At 29.9% G+C, this 21,330-nt stretch overlaps 1 protein-coding gene across 3 annotated transcripts; it reads right to left on the reverse strand.

The window, feature by feature from the left end:
• Positions 1-531: 531 nt before the first annotated feature.
• Positions 532-21,179, reverse strand: LOC143182444 (protogenin B). 3 transcript variants are annotated; one of them, XM_076383429.1, is made up of 20 exons: positions 20,827-21,179; positions 17,252-17,514; positions 17,032-17,164; positions 15,570-15,726; positions 15,426-15,500; positions 15,062-15,288; positions 14,832-14,977; positions 14,596-14,755; positions 14,212-14,496; positions 13,740-13,907; positions 13,482-13,673; positions 11,776-11,954; positions 11,566-11,713; positions 11,353-11,451; positions 11,121-11,274; positions 10,914-11,047; positions 10,475-10,837; positions 9,886-10,163; positions 9,714-9,821; positions 532-2,764 (listed from the first exon to the last, which is right to left on the reverse strand). In XM_076383429.1, exons 1-20 carry the CDS (start codon positions 20,891-20,893, stop codon positions 2,555-2,557), a joined length of 3,546 nt encoding a protein of 1,181 aa, XP_076239544.1. In that variant the 5' UTR covers positions 20,894-21,179; the 3' UTR covers positions 532-2,554. The 3 variants fall into 3 exon arrangements, with proteins under 3 accessions (XP_076239544.1, XP_076239546.1, XP_076239545.1); XM_076383430.1 differs by lacking the exon at positions 532-2,764 and adding an exon at positions 4,311-4,346; XM_076383431.1 differs by lacking the exon at positions 13,482-13,673.
• Between the last annotated feature and the right edge of the window lie 151 nt (positions 21,180-21,330).

A 21,330-nucleotide genomic window follows, 5' to 3' on the forward strand; every position in this document is an offset into this window, starting at 1 on the left:
ATGAATTATTTAAAACAATTTATAAGTCTACCTTAACGTTTTTAAGAAATCTATAAAATCAATTATTAAAATTCGTATACAGTAAAAAAGAGCACGTCATTTTTCTTTTCCTATTTTCCTTTTTTTTAATAAATTAATAACTAGTGTATTCCTCTTTATCATTTTTCAAATGCCATCAATATTATAAAATTGTACAAGCTCCATACTTAAGATATAGGTACAGTGCAAAGAATATGTAGAAATATTTTAGAAGTTTACTACAAAAGGAAAATAAACTCATGAGTGTTCAAGTATGTATAAGTTACCTACATATTATATGTATATCAATTCTTATTTTCCATTTAATTCTAAGAAGAGTAACAAATACCTTTAACAAATATAAAAGTATTTTACTATACGTTTGCAACGTAGAGTGTAACAGATTGTATTAAATATGATAACAAATGAAAAACAAATTATTTAAATAATAATCACACAACAGGTATTTCTATCTGTGAAATGTGTTTGGAACAAACAAAATTTATAAAAATGTCAGTCATAAACAATTACAATTATTGTGTATTTCATGAAATGAGATTCTAGCAAATATGATTGCAAAATATGTAATAAATTCCACATAGTATGTAAAGATGCGTCTATATCAGGGAACAAGCCACAAAAGAGCTGCAGCCTGTCACACAACTTTTTTGTAATATTTGTTGTAAAAAAGTGATGGTTGCGCAATTTGATCCAGGATGTAGACATACCTTTAAATTAATTGTTTGTATAAACCTTTATCAAAGTTTGTAACTAGTTCGCATATAATAATCTATTGTTACTGAGTTTCAATAGAAAAGAATAAGAAAACTATGATTTTTACTTACAAAAGGACAGTTGTAAAATATGCATTATATAAAAAAATCTGTATTAATAGCAACGTATATCTCACATACAGAATTATTTTTTAGAAATAGTTATAAATTATGTGGTTAACAAATTATTTGTATAAAGATGTAGAAATTTATGTAATAAATATGTGATACAGTCTCCAGCATGTACAAATTGAATTAATTCTATCCTTATAATGTTTTATACTGTGTAGTGACTACGTTATTGCGTAATTTAATGTAATGTGACCATTTGAAATAGTACTGAATGTAAAATGTAATAAATAACAATTAATGGAGGTACAATAATAACATGACATATCTACGTCTCACTCTAAAAGATAGCTTACTCTATCAGGTACTGTGTTGGGTTTTCTGTCATGGTAACATGCACCAGTCTGGAATATGTTTGTAATTCTTTTCCTTTTTCCCTTTTGTATATATGATGTAGTTAACTTTAAATGTTTTGTATAACATAACATCTATCTTTATCATACAAAATGACATCACGAACAGGAAAAAATACATAGAATGTAATAAATCTATGTCAAATTACTAAATCAGTATTTTAGTCACATAAATTTTTAAAACTATTTAGCTTTTTATAAATATTTTGTACATGTGTGATAGACTATAGTACATTTAAGAAAAGTCTAATCTTATTTTTTCCTGTTTACTTTTTTCAATGTTTCAATGGTGTATAATATAAAAATCGCCACATTATAAATAAGGTATTGTTAAATATGAATGTTTGCTTCTTTCCAAATACCTGTTTCAGAATTCTATTCGTTAATAGATATATGCTGAAGATTAAAATTTTATGTGTACTTTGTTATAGTACTTGCAGTGAAAATCTAAATTATAATGTAAATGTATAAAATTTAATTGTTTCTTAATTTACTGAAACCTAAAAACATTTATTTTTCCAAAATCTTTTCTTAATTAAAATTTAATTAACGGAAATCTTAAAAACCTGGAATGATCAGTACTATTGCTCCCTAAAAGCAACGAACATGAATTAGATTAGGCCATACCCGTACTTGGACACTTAATAATTTTGTCTTCCTTAGTGTGCAGGAATGCGTAATTACTTACTTTTCGTTATTATCAGAGGCTTAATATTTTATAAACATATACACAATATTTATTCTATTTACAAAAAGTATCACTAATCTTGTTCTTACACGTCATTGAATGATTCATTCTCTACATTTTCCACATTTTCATGTGCATTTCCCAATTTCCATTTATATTAATTCAATATTTACATAAACAAGTTATTTAATCGATACTATGTATTATTTATATGATCTATTATTATCATAGTTGCATTCAATATAAAATGAAATAGAATTCGTTCAAAATTCTTTTTCAAATTGTTAATGTGAAGATACTGTGTTGTCAATGGAATTAATTCGCTTTATAAAACTTATTTACAAGATAATAATAGATGAAGTGTTCAAATACGATCTCCATTTACAAGTTTTGACACATTAAACCTGCACTACTTCTGTTTCTGTACAAATTCCATTTTTGTTGCTCTTAATTTACACATACGTTCATATGTGTATGTATACATGTACATGATAATTGAATAACTGGAGTATTATGAAAACCTTTACCTCCTACCTGTTACGGATTAGCATTACAAAGAAAATGCGAACATTCCATCATATTTCCTAATGGTTTCATCCATTTGGTTCCAGTGCTGGAATAGATATACACATAGATTTTGATAAGGATGTATCTCCATCTGGACATCCTGAGTTGTTATTTAAGCTGCTACTACTACTGCCCAAGGTACAACTGACCACCGTGAGTTGTGTGCCTTCTAAATCTTGTTCTGGTTCCGATTTCTGCTTTTGTTTATTTAGGATAACACTGCTTTTTATTCTACACTGAATTTTAAGAATTATGTCAATTTTATTATATTAATTTGTTTTAGTTATTTACATGATAGTAATCCCTCACTATAAGTCAAATGATAGGGCAAATTCATAAACTTGCAAAATGAAAGGGTGGGTGTAATTTGTTCCATAAATTTACCTGAAGCATCTTACATGTTTTAGAATTTTTTTCATAGATATATACAAAATAAAAAGTTTTGTCTTTCTGTGAAGATGTAAATGTAAGCTTTAATTTTATTTTTTAATTTTTTAAATATAAAAATATTACAAACCTCTAATAACTGCTGACTGTCACTTTATACAAGACCTGAGAGGTCTGAAATAAAAAACTTTTGTTCATACATAAACTAAAAAGTATTATCTACAACATAGAGTACGATTTTTCGAAATTTTATAACTTTAAAAATAGTTACTGTTTGAAGGAAAAAGCACTGGTTCTTAGTCTAAACAATTATCTGTAGTCACTTATAAAAAGTCAAATAATTGAAATATCAAAGTAATTATACGTTACATTGTAGGTAATAATTTCTAGTTTAAAAATCAACAGAAGTTTCTTTTTCAGACCAATGTCTTATCTTAAGAGAACAGCAAGCAGCATCCCATTTTGTAATATTTTCACTTTTAAAAAATTCAAAAATAAAATTTAGATTTACATTTATAGTATCCCAATAAGAGTAAATTTTTTATTTGATAGTTATCTACAAAAAAATTTTTAAAAACATTGCCTATTTTTTGACGTTTAAGGGCGTGTTCGCTCTTAATGCCAAAAATAAACAAGATACAATAAAAGTAAACAGATTACAGTTATGTGTAATCAGAAATCAATAATTAAGAATTTCGTATTTACGTACATATTTTTTATGTACATGGTCTAGAGAAAACTTATCCAACTTCTTATCTTCAGAGTAGTTTTTTGCAAAGGTAAATCGTATTGAAGAGTATAAAAATTACATACTTCTTTCTTTATGAACATAATAATAGCAATTAATGAATGTAAGAAACTTACAATTAGAATCCTTGAATCAGTTCCCCCCACCTTCTTTTATAATTAAATGACGTTATCTATCTTCTTACTAGCGAACATAGTAGAACCTCGATTATCCGAACATGTTTCATAAGTAAACATTTCAATGTAAAACAGTTAATACATGGCACCATTTACTGTAGAAAGGGGTAACGATTTGGTTTAGATTGTATATCATTACAATGTAATGATAATTTTAATATAATGATCATGACGATATATGATATATCCCAAAATTTTGAAGTATTTGAGACTTTAGAAATGAGGCTTAGATGGTACGAAGCAGAAAAGAAATATAATTCTATTTAATTAAGTGTACTAAAAGACTTGTGTGATGCAGCAGTTAAGAAATTTTAGCACCCATAAATCTAAACTAAATTAGGTTTAAATTTATTATTTGTGATTGCTATTATTATAAAAATATATTTATGTTCTTTTTTTTCTTTGAAATAAATGAAAATTAATATCAAGGAACTGCGTTTTATTATCCGAAAATTCTCTTATTTGAACACATATGTCTCCCAATTAGTTCGGATAATTAAGTTTCTGCTGTAACCAAAATACACTTACAAGGGAAGCTTTACATATTGCTATTATCAATTTCAATGAAACTCGGCAGAGTCGATTAATCTATAACTAATAAAGGTAACCGTAATTGAATCGACAAGTCAAAAAACAGTAACAGTCCAAATTTAGCCATTTTCAAATAATCTCAAAACTATATCTAGGTCCTATGTATTATAGTCAAAATGTATTAAGTCACACAGAAAGCAAATGGATTTAATACACTGTGACTCTGGGGTCCAGATATCTCAAAATGTGGTTTTTAAACTTGTACTGCTTTTCAACTTATTGATTCAATTATAATAGTAAAAATCAAGTTAATTTCGAGAAAAATACGTATAACGTTTGTTATAGCTCGCGTTAGTTAAACGTGCTCCGATGCACAGTTATGTTAAGCCTCGTGACTTTCCGCGAAGTTGGCGAATTCTATATAACTCGGCTTGGGCCCCCATCGTTTTGCCTCGCAGAACCGCTGATCGTCGAAGAAACGATCAGCTCGACACACTTAGGTGTAGCTCGTCTTGCGATACAGATCGTGAGAATACCAGAGCTAGAGATCGTGAGAATACTCAGTGCTTGAATAAATAGTAGTCAAAGTTCACGGTGAGTTTCAACTTTTTAACCTGGCTAAGGACCCAAACTCCTATCTCCTACACATCTGACGGCGACTGGAGGTAGAATACGCTAGCTCTACTCTAGTTAGCAGTGACAAACATAATAGAAGACTCAAGTTTTCCTGGATCTGATTTATACTTCTATTGACAAGTAATAATGTGGGATGAGTGAGCTGTATGGCATGGAGTGAAGTCGAAGCGAGTGTGATCGAATGGTTGTTGTTTGCTTTATCGTTGGCTTGGTTTTGTCAATAAGATACATTTTGCCCGTTTTGAATCGTCATTGCATTTTTCTGTATCTGATCCTACAAAATTGGAGGCTCAGCCGGGATTCGAGTAGAATTATCGAAAGTTGTAGTCATAGCGTTGAGATTAGAGAGGGTTGCGTTGATTTCAAGTCGTCTGTGTCGTGTTTGTGAAAATGGAAAGTTACCAGAATCTTTCTGTTATGCGTCTTAAGGAGGAGTTGAAGAAACTTGGTTTACCAACGTCAGGCACAAAACCTGAACTTGTATTATGATTAGCAGCAGCGGATCCAAAGGGTGCATGTATCGCGGTCTCAGTGGAGGAAGCATTTGATAGTGATGCAAACGGCGAAGATGTCGGCTTTATAGGAGAGCCAATGAACTTTTGAAGAGAGAAATGGAACTTCAGCGTCGTGAAATCGAAATCGAAATGTCGCAACGAATGCAAAATTTTAGTGTAGAGAGCAACGAACATCAAAATTTGCGAGAAAGGATGAACATCAAAGCGTTTGCGGATTTAGCAAATCATTTTGATGGTGATGCTAATCGCTATGAACAATGGGAAAAGTAAATTACCATGTTAAGAACGTTCTATAAGCTGTCGAAAGCTGAGAGCCGAATTCTAGTTGGTTCACGTTTGAAAGGGAAAGCCCTTGAGCGGTTTCATTCGAGACCAAAGTTCATTCGAATGTCGCTTAATGAATTTTTTGATGAGTTGCGGACGATGTTCAATCACCAACCAAATAAAGCGACGAGAAGAAGAACAGCGTATATGGAAAAAGGATGAACTGTTTAGTGAATACTTCCACGAAAAGGTGATTTTGGCGAACCGTGTTTCTATCGAGGATGACGAAGTAATAGATTATGTTATCGATGGTATCCCTGATCCGGTTTTACGAAATCAAGCATGTATTCAGCGATTTAGTGACAAAGCATCGTTGCTAACAGCGTCTGAGAAGGTAAAATTGTTTCCGTCAACCAAATTCACGGAAAATTTTGAGAAGCAGCGAACGGGAGCGGTGGAGAAGAAAGTGTGAAAAAAGGATCCGATCAACGAAGGAGCGTCTCATCGAAGTGAAGCGTTGCGAAGATGTCATAGTTGCGGTGCAAAGGATTATGTGTTCGCCGAGTGTCCTACCAGAGACAAAGGAAGAAAGTATTTTGAGTGTCGTGAGTTTGGTCACATTTTGCTGAATTGTCCATTGAAGAAGATAGTGGCAGTGGCGGTCAAAGACTCCAAAGACTTTAGTAGTGTTGCCCAGATTTTCAGAGGTAAATATTGTAAGAATGTAAAGATTGATGGACATTGTGTCAGAGTGTTGATTGATACGGGGTCAGATTTGTGCTTGATGCGTGCTAGTAAGTATGTAGAGGTGGGTGCACCTCAATTGTTTAAGAAAACGATTACGTTCCGTGGCGTAGGATCTAGCAATTATAAAACGTTGGGCGAATTTATAACCAATTTAACAGTAGATGATGGAGTGCATGAAATTAAAATTAATGTCATTCCTGATTTGTTAACATCGCATGACTTAATAATAGGTGCAGACTTTTTGAATGGTGTGGAAGCATTGATGGTCAAATATCTATCAAGGAGCCAATTTTGAAATATGCTTCTGATGAACGCGAGCTTTTGAATATAGACTGTGTGTACGAGTTGAATAGCGTGGAAAGTATCGCGATGCGGTAGAAAATTTAGTTGAATTGTATCGTCCGCAGAAAACGCGTGATATAGATATAAAAATGAACATAATTCTTAAAGATGATGAACCTGTGTATCAGCGGGCAAGACGATTGTCGGTGGTAGAGAGAGAGATAGTGGCAAAACAGGTACAAGAATGGATGCGTGATGGTGTGGTGCAACCATCTTTATCTGACTATGCTAGTCTTGTTGCTTAGTTAATAAGAAAGACGTGTCAAAGAGGTTATGTGTAGATCATAAATAACTTAATGCAAAGATCATAAAAGATAGGTATCCTTTACTTCTTATAGACGATCCGTTAAACTTATTACAGGAAGCAAAAATATTTAGCACTTTAGACCTGAAAAATCGATTTTTCCATGTATCAGTTGATCCAAATAGCCGGAAATATACGTCATTTATTACTCTAGATGGTCAGTATGAATTTTTGAAGGTTCTATTTGGTTTATGCAATTCCTCGGCTATTTTCCAACGATTTATAAATAGAATATTTAAAGATTTAACAACTCAAAAAGTAGTCTTGTCTTATATGCATGATCTTATAGTGCCGTCATCAAATTACGAAAGCGCTTTGGAAAATTTAAAGGAAGTATTAGAAGTAGCGTCTCAGACTGGATTGATAATTAACTAGAAAAAATGTTCTTTTTCGCAAAAGCGTGTAGAGTTTTTAGGTCATATTATTGAGGATGGAAATGTGCGGCCATCGGAAAAGAAAACTGCAGCAGTAATAAATTTTCCGAAACCTCGAACGAGTAAGCAGTTACAGAGTTTTTTAGGCTTAGCTGGATATTTCAGAAAATTTATTTATAACTATTCCGTTATAGCACGACCGTTAAGCGATCTTTTGAAAGCGAATAATGAATTTCGATTCGGTGAGAAAGAGTTGTGTGCATTTGACCGATTAAAGGCGATATTATGCAAAAAACCTGTGTTGCGGTTGTATCGAGTTGGTGCGGAAACGGAGTTGCATACGGATGCTTCAAGTGTTGGTTATGGATCGGTTTTGTTACAGCGTAATACGGAGGATGGTGCTTTACATCCAATATATTATGCGAGTCGAAACACGAATGCAGCGGAATCTAAATATCCGAGTTACGAATTAGAAGCATTGGCTATTGCAAAAGCGGTGAAAAAGTTTAGAGTCTATTTGTTAGGTATATCGTTCAAAATCGTCACGGACTGTAAGGCTTTTGCTTTAACTTTGAAGAAAAAAGATTTAAGTGTGCGAGTGGCGAGATGGGCTCTTTTGCTTGAAGAGTTCCAATATACAATAGAGCATCGATCAGGGAAGAGTATGTCGCATGTGGATGCACTTAGTCGGCAGCCTCTATCCGATTGCTTCGTTATTGACCGTGAAGAGGAAGGATTAATAGCGCGGTTAAGGAAAGCACAGCGTGAAAATTCGTCGTTGGACAAAGTATTTTCTGCATGTGAAGAGAGGCGTAGCGATGGATACGTCGTTAGGAGTGGTCTTCTATTTAAGGAAGTGGATCATGAAGCTTGCTTGATGGTGCCTACGAGCATGCAGTCACAAATCATACGACGAACGCATGGAAAGGGAAATTTTTCAGCAGGTAAAACAATACTTCTTTTAAAGAAAGAATACTGGTTTCCCAATATGTTTGCGAAAACTGAAAAGATTATTCAAAATTGTGTTGAATGCATATTGGCGAATAAGAAACAAGGGAAGCAAGAGGGTCTTCTTCATGTTATTGATACGGGTGACTGTCCTCTTCAAACATATCACATTGATCATTTGGGACCAGTTCCTTTGACTCGGAAAAACTATAAATTTATATTTGTCTGGCTTTACGCGACGCGGTCAACAGAAACAGCTGAAGTTTTAAATCGGTTACAAAAGCAAGCAGTGATATTTGGAAACCCGAAACGAATTATCTCTGATAGGGGAACTGCGTTCTTATTGCGTGCCTTTATACAACACGTAAAGTGTTGTTTGTTTTATCGTTCGCTTGGTTTTGTCAATAAGATATATTTTGCCCGTTTTGAACCGTGATTGCATTTTTCTGTATCTGGTCCTACAATAATTTTACCAGAAAATTATCAAACTGCTCGGAAATAATTAATCAAAACTAAACCCTTACGAGTTGGAACGATGCTGTAAAAATATGTTTATTAATTAGTACAAGCACCGACGCATGAGGATATGGTCAAATTCGCACGGTTTGCCAAGTTGATCAACAAAAGGGACATTTTCCTAATGTTAATGAAATCAATTTTCGCCTAGATATACATAATTACAACTGTTCACGTAACCAGCCGTGTTTTGCAACATATAGTTATATGTATACGTGCAGAATAAAGTTGTACTACTTATTATATATTTGCAGTTTCGTCATCAAACTATTTTGTTAATAATAATAAAAAAATACTTTGCAAAGAAAAATTGTATAAAATAATCTACATTTTTATAATTGTAACACTTAAAGCAATTATCTTACTGAAGAAAACGTTACCGCATCAAGATACGAATGCAGAACAAAAAACTGAGTCTTCTGTCATGTTCGCCACTATACCACGATCATTATTGAATGAAGCACTCTTTTACTCGAATATACTGAGTTACGTAATTTTTTCAAACTTTACACGTATTTTTTACGAAATTAGCTTGAAATCTACAGCTATAATTACAGTTTTGCTTATTGTAGTTAGAGACCTACACGTAAAGTTTTTTTGATTAGCCGTAGAAATCCAGTTGTGTAAGTTCAATATCGAAAGATGATGTAAACTTATAAAAAGGGATTACTGTATTTAAACTGAATATTATTCGTACCTGCGAATTTTTTGTTATTTGAATATCTTTAGGTTCTCCATTTACCTCCCACGTTGATAATAACGGCTCTTTTGCACAAGATTCAGGTATTCCATTAGATTTTCCACCCTGTAACAATATCTTTTTAAAAAATTGTAAATTTAAATACAATTAAATGTTGATATTTACGTACTTTTGTATCCACATGTGGATTAGTTGTAACTGGAGATGATGAACAAAGAACAGAAAGCTCAATTTCATTAGGTATTACTCTAGTATTTGTTTGCTGACTTATTGATGTAGAGGACTGATCTATACAACATCTGTTTCCGTTTCTTACTGATACACGTCCTTTTGAAGATCGTGTATTTTTTCTTAAAATACGTCCATTGTCACATTTCTTCCGACAATACATACTACAGAGACAAATTGTAATGAATCCAATACTTATGCTCACGCCAACAATTACACCTAGTGACATGTACAATTAAAATTTAAAATATTATAATTGTAGAAACAATTTTATATCTACATACAATTACTTAATACTAGAACAGTCAAAATGCTAGAGCAATCAAACTGACTGGTACGATTATTCTTTAAAAACGTTATTTTTTGCTACTAGTCAATGCTAAACAAACCTAAAGAATTGATGAATAAAGAAAAAAATACAAGATTTTTCAATATCTTATAACTTTTGTACGTTAAAAATAGATATACGTTAACCGTGGTAGTTCTAGTATTAATTATTAAATTAAATTATTTAAAATTCTATCACTTACCAAGACTTTGATCAGGTTTCATATTTTGTGATGGCTTATGTTCGTTTGGCGAGGTAGGTGGTTTTGGACTGCCACCAGTAATAATAATTATGGGATCTGATGGTTTCCCATAACCAGCTTTTGTCATAGCTTGCACCATGACAAAATATCTTTTTCCTGGTGCTAAACCAGGTAAAATTGTTGATGTTTTATTACCAGCTACCGTTACGTTTTTCCACGTTGTAGTTGAATCCTTTAAATGCATAGTATATATAACAAAATAGTTTTGTATTATACCATTTATATTACTTGGTTCCTTCCATGCAATTCGTACTTTCGTATTATTTATTAAAAACCATTGTACTTCTTCTACTCTGCTTGGAACTAAAATTATTTAATTTAGTTTTCATTATTTCACATACCTATAGTTTAGAAAAATGTAATGTATTTATCTACTTACTATCTTCATTTGTATAACATTCTATAGATTCACTATAAAAAGTGCTCTGATTTATATTATTTCCAATAGCTCTAACTTTAAATTGATATAATGTAAATGGTTTAAGTTTATCAATGCTTGCCTTTGTATCGTTTCTGTGAAATATACATTCAAATTATTTCTATCTAAGATAGTAAAGCGTTAATGAAAGTAAAATTTCATACATACAATATAAAACATTTAGGACCATTTAAATTTGTTACATGAATTGCATGATAACATAATTCAAAAGAATCCACCTCATGTACATCACTTAATGACCAAGTTACATTTATAGAAGTGGCTGAAACGGGAATTGCTTCTAGGGCCATTGGTATATTATCTGATTAACAAATAAATATATTAATTACTAATTATTATGTACATGCTATGATAATATTTTTAATTACTGTACGCTTACTTGCATCAGGTTGTACAGTTTCTATTTGCTTAGTCAAACAACCCTTTGTTTTACCGGAATTTATCATACATAAACCCACTGTATAAGAAATATTTACAGCTACACAAAAAACATATCAGTTATTTTTTAATTGTGTGAGAATATTAATATATCAATATGTAATGTATTCAAATGTAAAAGTAAGATATTACATTTGCTATAAATAAAACTTACCAAGATCAGTAAATATATATTCAGTTACGTTCTTGGGTAAAAACTTAGTTACTAATTTCTGTCCATTTTGATTTTCACAATAAATTTGCCAAAGATCAAATTCAGATTCAATTTTGTTAGATTCTTTAAAATTTATTTTCCATTTCACCTAATACATAAAATTTGATATAATATTACAGCAATATAGTTTCAATATAAATTTGTACTAACCTTTGCAACTGAAGTATTCACAACTAATATTTGTATATCTACAATATTTTTTATAACAACTGACTCTGCAGATGGCATAATTACAGTGGTCCATTCTAATTGTGATTCACTCACATTAGGCCAACCTTGTTTTGTCCTTGCCAATACTCTTATATCATATTGTGCTCCAGGTATTAAATCTATAAAATATATAATTACAATTTGTTAAATGTTTATTAAACTAATATATTAAATACTCACTTTGCAGTTACTGTACTATTTCTTAGAATATATTTAAATAACAATTAAATATCATAAATAAAAATTGAAGTAATAAGCGTAAATAAAAGAGTAAATCTTCTTTTCATCTCATTACTTGTTCTTTTTTCTTAGGCATAATACATTCATATCTTGGTCTGTGAGCAGTATTCAGACAAAGCACTATTTCAAAAACAGTTTCTAATATTTTTCATTTTAAAAGAGCCAAATTAACACAGAAACCTGTATTAATGTAAGCAAAGCTTGAGACATTGTAAGAAGAAAAGTGTGATAAAATTTCAGTATAATGACATGAGTTATAGAAATGAGTAAATGAACTTCGGACTTGAATCTCTACTGTATTCTAAAATTACAATAATATCTGTCCAAATAAATTAAATTCAAAACCAAAATTCATATCTTAATACGAAAAACATTGAACTGTATCTTCTTCCATTTAAAAGGAAATGATCAGATAGTGAATGCAAGTAAAATTAAAATGAATCAAAAGACGGTATAAATCAGATTATTTTTTGGATTGTTGACTACTTTTCTCTATCGCGCTTTCTTAATATTTTATCATTATACTTCTTATACAAACCGTACAAAAAATTAATTTATCTAAAGAATTATAAGGAAGGATTTTATACATGAATTCAAAAGTATCGCCTTCAAATTAACTACACATATCTCTCGTATCCAATTTTTTAAAAAGAGATTGTTGGTTTTTCTTCAAAATATTTATCGAAATTATTTTCAATAAATTTAACTTTAACAATTTTATTATGTTTTCTCGTTAAAAAGAAATGTAATATTTTTTAAGAAAAGCTTTAGAATTGGGCAATCAGAAAAGGTACTCAAACTTTATAAGAAATCTTATTATTACTATGCTATAAATGACAAAAATAATAAATTTAATTGTATTAAACATAACTGGTTTTTAAAAACTTATTTGTACGAATAGGCAGACACAAAAGGAATGATTTTCTTTTAACTTACAAAATAGTAAAAATAATTTCAGTTGAGTTACAGATGATACTCTAAATTTAGAAATGAAATCTTCCCCTATGAGGTTATTCATTAAATTTACAATTAGATAAATTCATCTTCTTTTACGACTTGTACAGTACTAGTTAAATATTAACGATCCTAAAAACAGTTTACTTTATACCATTTTTACTGATTTTGATTTAAAAGATTTCACTAATTTATTAAATATCTCTATATTCTATTGAGAAAAATGAAAATAAAAATTTTATTTTTTTGGCTCATAATAAAGACTATGTTTATTGCTAAAACTGACCAAGGCAAGTAGTTACAGTGGCTCAATTGTTCAAGCCGATTCAAAGAAATAGTGAAAAAAAAGCGATGTCTCAATATGAGAATCACTCCAATTTCTATTTGAAGTGATGTTACTAAATACAAGATTAAAGTTAGCAAATTTTATAATAGAAAAATTCCATGCATACCAGAAAGTATATAAGATTCTATATTAGCAGGAAAATGAAGAACACGAGAAGATGGATGTTGATGTCTCCTGCATTGTAGTTTGTATTGTACCACGATACCACGAGACTCTCTTTTAGTTAGTGGTTCCCACGATACATTTAATTTTGTACTACTAAGTATATTCACATTTATTTTTGGTGCACCTTTAGGAACTGAATAAGAATTTTTTTAAATTACTCTTCTTATCCGTAGAATAAAATATATTAAAAATAACGTACCACTTGGAGCTGTAGAACAGACAATGGTAGCTGACTGATCACTAGCACCATGATTGTTCCACACCCGTATATAAAAAGAATAATTTGTAAATGGTTCAAGAAGCTTTGTCACTTCTACTGACGTAGAATTACCCGGTTCAGGGGGAGAAACTTCTTCTTTACCTCCTTCTTTATAATATAATAATAACAATAGTAATGATAATATTATACAGGTGTAGCACTGTGCTCCGCTCAAGAGATAATCCCTGAAAGGTATGCAGGCCTAATTGGTCAAATTGGAAAAGGACACGCCCAGTCTTACATATACTTTCAGCTTCCACATACGATTCGCTACGATAGCTACACACACAATCTAAATCAAGAATCTCCTCTTGTCCCTGTACTGTCCCGGAGATCATCTCTTGAGCGAAGCACAGTCCTTAATTTTTGTCAATAGTCTTATTAAATTCAAATTTTCTAAGAATTATCTTACCTACGGGACTATAATGGACGGTATAAGCTGTAATACTGGTATGTGGTAGAGACTTTGGTGGTTCCCAAGAAATAAAAATTTTAACTGGTGACAAAGCATGACATTTTAGAGAGGTAGGTGCAGCAGGACTATTACGAGATGTATTTACTTGAAGCCGACCAGCAGCCCAAATTTCTCCGGCTGAATTTACAGCAACACACTGATATATACCAGAATCAGAGGGAACCGTTGCTGATATCGCCAGTTCCATTTTATTATATTCTTTTATATATGTCGTTTTACGCCCTACAAATGATTTACACAAAAGATTAATACAATAAAATAACAAAAGTTTCACCAAATGTGAACATATAATTATAAATAATACTAAAGAGAAGACATTACCATTAATTGTAATATTCAATGAATCTTTCAACCAATATATTTTAGGTGTAGGTAATCCTTGTGCTTGACACTCAAACCTAGCAGTTCTTCCATTTGGGCATATTTGATTTGCAGGTGTTTTTACAAATGATGGTGGTACTAATACATCCACCGTTACATTCTAGAGAAATTTTCACGAAACGTAATTAAAGTTACTATTAGCTAGTTTTACTTAATCATATGATTCATTAACAAACCTGAGTTTCCAAATTATTTGTAAGAAAGTTTTTCGCAGAACATAGATAAATCCCGGTATCAGATACATTTACATTTATTAATGACAATATACTAATACCAGTACTAGAATTAAGCAAAATGCGAGGTTGTGCAACAATATCATTATCTACAAATAAGTTATAAAATATTAAATTCATATTTGTACCAAAATTGTACAATTAAAATATATAAATGCATAAATGTAATTTACCAGTATAACGAGGAATAAATGTCCATGTCACAAGTGGAGATGGATATCCAGATGCAGCACATGCTAAACTAAGATTTGTTCCATTTAGTAACCAATGGCTGTGTGAAACTTGTGGAAACAACGATGATAGTGTATGTGATCTATTACCCTCTGATCGAGAAGTAACAGTCAATTTTGCTTCCTTACTTTTCTTAGTTTTTTTAAGAAATTCATTGTTTACTATGCATCTAAAGAAACAGATAATGGATTTTATTTTATGTTTGCGATTTTGTTTTGTTTTATATAATCTATCACAAATCTTCTATGCACAGAAGTAGATTAATTGCGATTACACTTGCATACATATAATTGTACTTATACATACCTATATGAACCAGTATCTGATAATTTTGTTGCTTTTATGTACAGAACACCAGGTGGTACCATAAAATATCTACTACTGTAAAAGATATTAATTATTATAAATATATTACATAATATAGAATATTATATATGATTTTTTTCTTACTTTGAGTTATTCTGGTTTGACAACAGTATTTTTCCATTATGTTGCCATGTAATATTAGGAGGAAAAGGAACACTATCTACAAAGCAAGATAATCTTGCTACTTCACCCTCTTGTACAGTTATATTTTCAGGTGATTCTTTAAACACGTGGGCAAGTTCTACAATGTATAAACATAGTCTTGAAACTTAATCATTACACGCGAAATTAATTTAATTAATTTTTAAGGCAGTTATATGAGATTATCCTCAAACATTAATAAGCACATATTCCCATTAGGGAGCTACTACTAATAAAAAATTATTACATAATATTTTGAACAGTGGTATTGTAGTTTTATTTTCATAATTATGTCATAATTTGATTTCACTTTTGTCACTGTTAAATATATTTTTCCTTTTTATATTAATACTAGCTACATCATTAATTAATATAAATAGTATAACTGTAACTTGTTTAACCCATTGACAATAGCAGTTCTTATACCTTACAAACACAATGTATAGAATTTCTATAGTCCTACTTTTTTCAAGTGCTTAACTCATAGTCCACATTGATTATCAAAACATCTATAGATAAAAAACAATATAAGGGTTAAAATTGCAATGTTCTCTATAGATAGCTATAAAATATTTCATTCGCATTGCATAGGTATCAGCTAAATGTGAGTGAAAATTTAAGGAATAATTTTAGATATCAAAATAAGACTAACATTAAGAATAACGAGATTTTGTTTGAGCTTTTTTTGAGCATAACACAGTTCTGTTATGATACTAGAACTATAGAACTGTAGAATTATAGTACTATGGCTCTATAGCATTATACCACCATTCAACTATCAACCTGTTAACAGCATACAAACAGAAGATGTAATCCCTGTATCTTACTTTTCCATGTTATGTAGTTTATTAGCAACTAATATTTTGCATATAATATTACTATTACTAAGGCTTCTCATAATACCAACATTTACTTAAAAGTTGGAACACTCATTCAGAATTTTCCCTTATAAGTAGATTATTCTATATTATAATAAAGGAAACTCAATAATATTTGATAAAACACATTATATTATAAAACAGGATAAATATTAAGTACCAAGAAAGTTCTGTTGCTTTTAAAGTTGCTTATATTACCATAAAAATTCTGAGTTTTATACAAATAAAATTTGTAAATAATCTTCTCATTGGAGAAGGGTAATTCAATGTGAATTAGGAAGGAAAATTATTTTATTCAAAAAATATAATTGATCTTGCTATAATTTGAAGAGCAACAGATCTTTCTTGTTTACCTAATATGTAATACTAGTTGACACCTGTACAATTGTCAATAACTGCCTTTAATATTCATATGGTTAACTCTAGAATAGCCATGTCTAGGTCCATGTGAATTCAGTCACAAGATACAACTATTTAGAGAAATATTGGTCATACAAGAATTAATAATAATCTTGAGTAACACTTACCTGCAATTTGTATAAATGTAGGAGACGATCGTAAAAGTCCTAAATTAGTCTGTGTTACACAACGGTATTCATCTTTCATATATCCCCTAAAATTAACTGTAGTATTGTTTTTTTCTTTAAGCTTCTGCACCATCTGTAATGTATAAAAATAAAACAAATTATATTAATGTGTATCTATCTTGTCTCATTCAAATATTAATTAACTGATATCCTTAATTACCTTATGTAAGTGAAGAGAGCCATTTCGTAGGAGAGTACAACGTACAATACCACATGGTGGTGCTGGTACCCCATTGTGTAACCAAGAGACATTTTGATTCGATCCAGTTATACAGCTAAGTGTAATTCCTTTCTTTCCTAATATCACATGACCACTAGGTTGAATTTCCAATGTTATGTCAGAACCTTTGGTTAAATTAATAGTGAAATTTTCAGGTTTTGAAACATTTTTATTATGTAAACCAGCTCCAATTTCTTTAACACCTGAAATATACATATATATATTTTTGTATTTTATTATATGTACTATATAAAGTATTCCAGGCAATAATGACATAAGTTACATTGAACTTCAAACATTTTCATTGAATCCTAAAATCAGGTAAAGATTGATTAAACTTATGCTATATAACACATTTTTATACAATTCCTGTGTAGAGGTAGCTTCTTGCTTATCCACCACGTTAGATTGTGTGGCTTAGGACATTGTTAACTCAAAATAATGTAAAAATTTAGATTGAGGAAACAAGAACTTTTAAGTATAGTGTCGTTAATTTTCATTATTTTTTAACAATTCTTGTTAAGTGATTTGTGATAATTTTGGAACATGTTTCTATATAAATATCTCAATTTTTGTTAATATGTGGCTTATGTCCTTATTGCCCTGGATACTTCATATGTATTATTTTTATGTGTAAGATCACTAATGTATATTAAATATAAATAAATTTATTTGAAGCTATGTTTTATTATATCCATATTTAATATATTATCTATATTTAATTTTCCTATGTTTATTTTCCAAACAATGTTATTATTATTATAGTATACTCCTACTATAAACTCATCTTTCTTTATTTCCAGAAATTATTTTTGTTTCTTGATTTTCTTTTAAAAATATATAAATTGATTCCAGAAAAATGCTTATTGCTTTATATAAGTTTATTGCATGTATGAAATCACAAGATAATAGTGCAAAGTACTACACAAAGTATTCAGCTACAAGTGGAAAATTTAATGTGCAAACTTGGCAAATTAAACATCATCAATGTTAGGTCATGACAGAGCAGACTGCAGACAGTCACTTATCATAATTACTGTCCAGGTAAAATATTGTAGAATTCCTTTATCATGTACAAAGGTGAATGAGAAGAATATCAAGAATATCATTATTATTAATAATTTAATTATTTTGGTGTTTAGAATCACACCTTACATTTCTTCCCATTTGTAATTAAATATCACGTATAAAATGATTCACCTAACTTTGAAAAATATTTTACTACATATGTACGATATCTGTATAAAAATTTCATGTATCTTATTTCATAAAATACTAATATACTTATTTCGTATTTGATGTAATAAACCATATATATCAAACTTATACAATTTTAGCTGAACACTAAAAATGTATCGTTTATCGAAACCAATACTGCTCAATGATAAAACCTTACATTTCTAGGTAAAACAATACCAATTTTACCTTGCATGTGTTTCAACTTATTTTATGGCTTTGTTCAATCAAATTTAATTGTTTATCAAATGTTGCAGTCTTCCTAAGAACATGAATAAAATAAACAGAACTAATACTCTTATGAGCTTAAGTTTTCAATTCTAATCCATTATATACCACTATAAATATTTACAATTATCTAGTCTTAGGCATAGTCTTCTATGTTTCAATGTTTTGCAATTTGTTAGACTACTAGGTTGATACATAAGTTTGTACCACATCACTTTTCCCATTTTTCATTGTGAAATTGTTGCTATTAATTGAAATATGTTATTAGTATTATTACATATACGTTATAATTATTACAAGTAAAAACAAGAAAATATATTTTGAATCCAATAAACTCAAATCTGCATAAATTCAATATTTCACTTGCCATTTATTTTAGTAAATTTATATTATTGAATTCTGTTTATATATTCTTCAAGTTACTATTTCTCGTTTCTGATCTAGATTCTACATTTTGAACATTTTTTAAATTTAAGTATTTATAACACTAGAAGACACCGATATATTTGTAAGTCATAGACTTTTTTTATGGATCTTTCTCATTTAGATGTCTATATATGAAGTATCCTTTATTATAAAATGTTTTTTGTCTCTGCAAAATAATGTATAAGATATAAAATGCATAGGATGTAAATATTTATATTTTTCAACAACATTGTATATATGTAACTTTGGACCTTAATAGATTAATGTTTGAACAAAAGGGGAAAAGTGACATGGCATGAATTTATACATCAACTTAATGCATGGTCGAAGTAAATCAATTGGCAATACATGTACAAGATGTCTTGCAACCAGATATGTAAGTATAAGGGTAGTGACTTTATATACAAAAATATGTCATAAACATAAAATGAGGTTATTTAAAGAAATGCACTTTGCTTTTAAGAAACCTAAATTTTAAATTGAAGTAAATTGTGAACAAATTTAATTTTTATGTTTTTCTTTAGAATCAGTATTCTTTCTCTTATACCACTTTATTGTGAGCCACATATTATTTAAAGTTTTTTTTTGAGAGAATATACTAATATAATAGAACAAGATAATTTATATTTTAATGTGCTAACCAAACAACCATGTTAATAAATAGATTCTTACAAAGAATGCAGTAAATGTATGTCAAGTTTATATAGTTAAATAAATGTAAAAATGAACTGCTCATTTATCAAATTGATTAACAGCACATAACAAAAATATTTATATTCATTCTAAATATAAAATTTTAAGCAAGAATCAAGCACTTCTATATTAATATTTTAAAACATTCAAAAAGTGGAGTTAATCGCTTTTAATGCTTTGAATTGCTCAAATATAACAATGATATTTGTATCGAATAAATTACACATGTAGATAACGTGGACTGCTTGATCAATGTACACACAATATCTTTAACATTTAATAGAAAATTATTACACATTATTTAAAGAACAGTAACTTGTTTGCAATATCATCTAATTTCTCAAAATTTTAGTTATATTATTGATAGATAAAATCCTAATATCCTAACTTGTAACAAATTATCAAAATGCAATCTTTCTAACATTCTAATGTTATAAAAATGCTATAAAATAGTAGTACTATAAAAATATTGGTTTTCTCTAACGAATCATAAACAATAGCATATTAAGCAACTATTAGCTTCTGGTATGTACATTTGCCAAAATTTGGAGAATAATATTACTTATCCACTGAGAATATTTTGAAGTCATATTTCCCTAAATTTGCTACTATTTACTGAATTTGAAAAATACAAGCCAAGTTGTTTTGAAATTTTCTTGGAAATATATAGATAAATTGAATATCATAATTAAATTAACCAAATTTTGAGGAAGTAATACACTGAATAAATGAAAACCAATATATCATGTGTATCTAATATTTTCGGTTTTGGTTAAATACATAATTATATTTAATAATGTATATCATAAATAAAAGAAAGTTTTAAAATGACACGAAAACTAGAGATGAGAAAATAATCGTTAATGCATGGACCAATGTGCCACCTTAATGAATATACTATAAACAAATTAAATAGAAGACGGGATATGTACCTGCGGCACAAACGGGCTTTAGCATCTCTGTAAACAAAATACTTAATAAAAGTACTCGCGCCGCCATATATTCACACTCATTGGCACTGGTTTCAATGATAAATCTTGGCCAAAATTCTTTGTTGGTTTAGTACATTTTTCTGCGAAATTTGTCGCCGCATGTTTGACATTGCTTGCAAGAGTTTTCGGCCATTCCGTTCGCCGAACTCTTACCCCCCTTCAAGCTTCACTGTTTTTTCACATTGTCGTCAAATAAAACACTATGTTGTCACTGAAATCACAAAGACGTCAACAATACCGAGATTTACACAATCGTTCAAAACGATGCTCAATTAACTTGGTTTTCATTAGCACGCGATTCATTCGTTTTTTGTCATCTTTTACCAGTGCTACTCCCATTTGTAACACTTACAGTAAGGAAGAAGATTCAAAATTCTTGATCATGACCTATAGAGCCGCATGCGGACTATTTTTGAAGTAGGAATGAGTTTCATAAAAACGTAA

The sequence above is a fragment of the Calliopsis andreniformis genome, chromosome 8 (assembly GCF_051401765.1).
Source record: "Calliopsis andreniformis isolate RMS-2024a chromosome 8, iyCalAndr_principal, whole genome shotgun sequence".
Classification (NCBI taxonomy): Eukaryota; Metazoa; Arthropoda; class Insecta; order Hymenoptera; family Andrenidae; genus Calliopsis; species Calliopsis andreniformis.

What these genes read in the sequence shown, in the direction of transcription:
- LOC143182444 (XM_076383429.1), bottom strand. Translation starts at nt 20,893, where the DNA reads ATGGCGGCGCGAGTACTTTTATTAAGTATTTTGTTTACAGAGATGCTA. An exon ending in ATTTATTCCTCGTTATACTG is followed by an intron (nt 14,978 to 15,061) that starts GTAAATTACATT and finishes ACTTATTTGTAG; the next exon opens with ATAATGATATTGTTGCACAA. An exon ending in TGAATACTTCAGTTGCAAAG is followed by an intron (nt 11,714 to 11,775) that starts GTTAGTACAAAT and finishes TTTATGTATTAG; the next exon opens with GTGAAATGGAAAATAAATTT.